The sequence below is a fragment of the Myotis davidii genome, unplaced genomic scaffold, assembly GCF_000327345.1.
Source record: "Myotis davidii unplaced genomic scaffold, ASM32734v1 scaffold174, whole genome shotgun sequence".
NCBI lineage: Eukaryota > Metazoa > Chordata > Mammalia > Chiroptera > Vespertilionidae > Myotis > Myotis davidii.
The window spans coordinates 2816372-2821198 of record NW_006289087.1 but is presented as its reverse complement, the minus strand read 5'-3'; the positions used below and the strand labels follow the sequence as shown (position 1 = coordinate 2821198).

General features: G+C 43.3%; 1 protein-coding gene across 1 annotated transcript in view; it reads right to left on the bottom strand.

Moving 5' to 3' along the window:
- The window catches only part of TAF1A (TATA-box binding protein associated factor, RNA polymerase I, A), a 22542-nt gene that overhangs the window by 8596 nt on the left and 9119 nt on the right, over positions 1-4827 (bottom strand). Inside the window, exons 5-6 of the mRNA XM_015562343.1 lie at positions 1393-1408; positions 755-885 (exon numbers count right to left, since the gene is read on the bottom strand). Coding sequence (XP_015417829.1) covers positions 755-885; positions 1393-1408 — 147 coding nt within the window. The remainder of the gene's footprint in view (positions 1-754; positions 886-1392; positions 1409-4827) is intronic.

The window sequence follows — 4827 nt, the reverse complement described above, 5'->3', positions numbered from 1 at the left end:
TTTCTTGGTTTGTTTTCTTTCAATGTTTCTAGCTCTCTATCCCTCTCCCTTCCTCTCTGTAAAAAAATCAATAAAATATATTTTTAAAAAAAGAAATGAAGCGCTTACAGCACAGCACTCTAGGCTGAAAAGAGAACACAGGACGCCTCAGTGCCCTACGTAACGTCAGCCACAAAAGGGGTGCGTGGGAAGTACAGTCCCTTTCATCCCACTCCGTTACCCGGAAACTTCCGGGCTCACCAGGATCCCGTCTCAGAGATGCTCTTCTGACACCACAATGTCCACTTCAGCACTCATGAAGCATCACAAAGCCAATCAGTGTGAGGACTTATTCAGTGCCTCGGGCCCAGGCCCCCTGTCCTTCCGTCATGACTCTGGGTAACAGCCGCTATTCTTCAACCGATATATCGTGACCTAATTTCAGATTTCTGTCCCCTCCCGTTCTACATCCCATCGAGTCATAAAAGATCTTTCTGCTTTTCTTTTAAGTTCGATAAGAATAATATGGAGTTGGCATTTACAACTATATTGTGGTTTATTTTATAAATATTTGGCTATGACATGGTATCCAGAGGTAAAAACAAACAAAAGTAACATTTACAGTATACTAGTAAAATAAATCAACAAAAAATGTTCAGACCAAAAAGAGAGGCTTTTTTTTTTAACAATTTCTAAATATTCGTTTCCTTCTGATCAGTAGGTTAGACTTATAGTAAAAAGGACACTGATAAAATGTTATGAAAAGTCTACTTACCTCTACATAGCTCTTCACAAAAGGGTCCCAAACGCCAGGCGTCTGAACCAACGCGGAAAAGTTGACGGACGTCTTCCAGCTGTGCTTGAACATGTTCTGAGAGGCTGTGCTGTAAGCATAGTCGTCCTCATCTAATCAAAGATCAAAGACGTTTAAGCATCGCTCAGAACTGGCTGCAGAATCAGGGATCAGTAACTACCCACAAGAAGAGCTCAGGCCCTGACGGCTTTGCTGGTGAATTCAAACGTTGAAAGACAGCCTCTGTGGAGGGCAGAGGTCACTTACAACTAAGGCCTGCTGGCTTCCCACTGTATCCTCATCCTATTTGTTACCGAAAAATGCAACAACTTCATATAAGAACTGTTCCTATAAGAAATGAAGGATGAGACTGATTCTTCACAAACTCTTCCCCCCCCCAAAAAGAAGGGAAGGAACGCTTTCCAGCTCACTCTATGAGGCCAGTATTACCCTCAGACCCAAACCAGACAAGGACAACACAAGAACATGAGGGACCAATGTTTTAGAGACACAGATGCAAATATCCGCAACAAAATACGAGCAAATTAAAGTCAGGACATCTTCCTCTCTGCAAAAAATCAATATATTTTTTTTAAAAAAGAAAGAAATGAAGCGCTTACAGCAGAGCACACTATGCTGGAAAGAGAACACAGGACATCACTCGCCTCGCCGGTCGGGGGCATGTACCTGGGTTGCGGGCACATCCCCAGTGGGGGGTGTGCAGGAGGCAGCTGGTCGATGTTTCTCTCTTATCGATGTTTCTAACTGTCTATCCCTCTCTCTTCCTCTCTGTAAAAAGTCAATAAAATATATTTTTTTAAAAAAAATCAGGACAGTGGTTTTCTCCAGGCAACGGAAGGAGAGGCACAGGTGGGGGGCTTCATGGTGACAGCAATGCTGTGCCCCTTAACCTGGGCGGCAGGTACATGGATGTCTGTTTTGTAATTATTCATTCCACCACACATTTGTTTTAGACATTTTTTTCTGTCTATATCCCTTCCATTCTATATCCCATCGAGTCATTCAGCAGGTCCTCAAATAGTATCTTGCGTTCAACGTCATTTCGTTAAACTGTTGTTGACATGCCACAGGAACTTGACTCTGGTTTATATCAATCAGCCGGTGGTAAAATTGGTTTTATCACATGTCATTTCGCTTATTCAAGTCACAGAACCTATCAACGATGTTAAGTGAGCACTTACTGTATGTTCTATTTCACAACCGTAAATGTTTAAAAGAAAGTTACTCAGCCTTTCAAAGGCAACAACTAACAGACGACCAAAATACTTTTTGGTATCAGTGCTACATTTTAACCAAAAAACTAACTCATCCCCCCAAAAAAGAGGGATTGGTATTCTCTCCCCAGTAGATCAACTGAATAAATATCAATATGGACTTGGAAAGGAGGTGATAAGAGAAAGCAGATAAGAAATGGTACAGAAAACTTTTTTTAAAAATTGATTTCAGAAAGGGAGAAGGAGAGAGAATCATTGATCGGCTGCCTCTTGCACGCCTCCCACTCGAGATCGAGCCCGCAACCCGGGCATGTGCCCTGACTGGGAATCGAACCGTGGTAAAGTCAATAAAATATATTTTTTTAAAAAAAATCAGGACAGTGGTTTTCTCCAGGCAACGGAAGGAGAGGCACAGGTGGGGGGCTTCATGGTGACAGCAATGCTGTGCCCCTTAACCTGGGCGGCAGGTACATGGATGTCTGTTTTGTAATTATTCATTCCACCACACATTTGTTTTAGACATTTTTTTCTGTCTATATCCCTTCCATTCTATATCCCATCGAGTCATTCAGCAGGTCCTCAAATAGTATCTTGCGTTCAACGTCATTTCGTTAAACTGTTGTTGACATGCCACAGGAACTTGACTCTGGTTTATATCAATCAGCCGGTGGTAAAATTGGTTTTATCACATGTCATTTCGCTTATTCAAGTCACAGAACCTATCAACGATGTTAAGTGAGCACTTACTGTATGTTCTATTTCACAACCGTAAATGTTTAAAAGAAAGTTACTCAGCCTTTCAAAGGCAACAACTAACAGACGACCAAAATACTTTTTGGTATCAGTGCTACATTTTAACCAAAAAACTAACTCATCCCCCCAAAAAAGAGGGATTGGTATTCTCTCCCCAGTAGATCAACTGAATAAATATCAATATGGACTTGGAAAGGAGGTGATAAGAGAAAGCAGATAAGAAATGGTACAGAAAACTTTTTTTAAAAATTGATTTCAGAAAGGGAGAAGGAGAGAGAATCATTGATCGGCTGCCTCTTGCACGCCTCCCACTCGAGATCGAGCCCGCAACCCGGGCATGTGCCCTGACTGGGAATCGAACCGTGGTTCATAGGTCAACGCTCAACCACTAAGCCACACCGGCTGGGCTAGAAAAACATTTTAAAGCAAAAAGGCAGATCCCTGAATAAGTTGGGTGTGAACTTCCTGTGAAAGGGGGTTCCCAGTCGCCAGGTGCATGAAATCCAACCAGGACAGGCCACCGCAGCAGCAAGGGATGGTTATGTGCTATGTCCGGAGGAGCTTGGTTATACAGAACTAGCCTAGGTTTTTTCCTATTAAACAGACATTGGAGGCTGGAAGTCGTGTAAAGAGCTCCACGTGTCATTCCCTCTTCCTCTCCTGCTGCTACAGAACAACGAACGGGTCAGCTGTAGGAAGAAGGGCCTGGACCATCTGTCCGTGGGGGAGATGGTGTCCATGCCAGGTTCCAACGGCTTCTGTCATCAAATATTTGCTTCGGTTCTACCTCACCACGTGTAAGAAAGTAAATATTGAATTGAAAACTTACCTAATCAATATCAGCAAGCCTGTTTTTTAAAAAAAATAACACAGCGGGCATTGTAGCAAGGTGAACTGAAGAAACAGCAGACAGACACGGGACCTCGAAAGATGTGACCGGTGCAGACAAGGAGATACAACAGAAAACACACAGGGAAAGCTTAGAGCAATTACAAAGCAAGAGGCAAAGAGTCCAATAACACAGGCTGCACAGGAGGCTGATCTATCAGGTTCAAGTGTAAGATTAAAGGGTCTACTGAGTCTTGATGGGCGGAGGGCATTCTGGATAAGGTGATGGCAAGAAGACCACACAAGATTATCACAATGAAGACCGTGCCTCAGAAGGGTCTTGGGAGAGGTCGGAAGTAGGAAGAGGGAAGGGAGTTCTGAGGTTAGTAAAATCACACGACCAGAGACCAAGGAAATACTACTTATCCCATAAGCATAATAAGAAAACACTGCTACCACACACGACGCAATAAATACCAAGACTGCCCTAACCGGTTTGGCTCAGTGGATAGAGCATCGGCCTGCGGACTGAAGGGTCCCAGGTTCGATTCCAGTCAAGGGCATGTACCTTGGTTGCGAGCATATCCCCAGTAGGGGGTGTGCAGGAGGCAGCTGATCGATGTTTCTCTCTCATCGATGTTTCTAACTCTCCATCCCTCTCCCTTCCTTTCTGTAAAAAAACAATAAAATATTTTAAATACCAAGACTGAGATTTGGATAGAAAACCAGAACATAAAAAGGAAGGAATCACGGAGAAAAACTAAACAAGAGAAAGGAAATGAAGATAGCCTATAGCTTTGAAGAACACAGATGCGGCACTAGCACAGGATACCATCACCAGTAAAAACAAAGAGAAAGGGAACTCAGTTTGAGACGGACACATGGTCAGTTTCTGGTATGATCCAAAGAAGTGTCTGTGCCCAGCTGGCGTGGCTCAGTGGTTGAATGTAGACCCATGAACCAGGAGGTCAGTGCGATTCCCGGTCAGGGCACAGGCCCGGGTTGTGGGCTCCATCCCCAGTAGGGGCGTGCAGAAGGCAGGCGATGAGTAATTCTCTCTCATATTGATGTTTCTATCTCTCTCCCCCTCCCTTCCTCTCTCTGAAATGAGTAAAAACATATTGAAAAAAAAAAGAAAGAAAATGGTCTGTTATGACCTTTGTACAGAGATGAAACAACTTTATCTTGCTCTATTCTTTAAACATAGTATTCTGAGAAACAACACTATAACACACACTA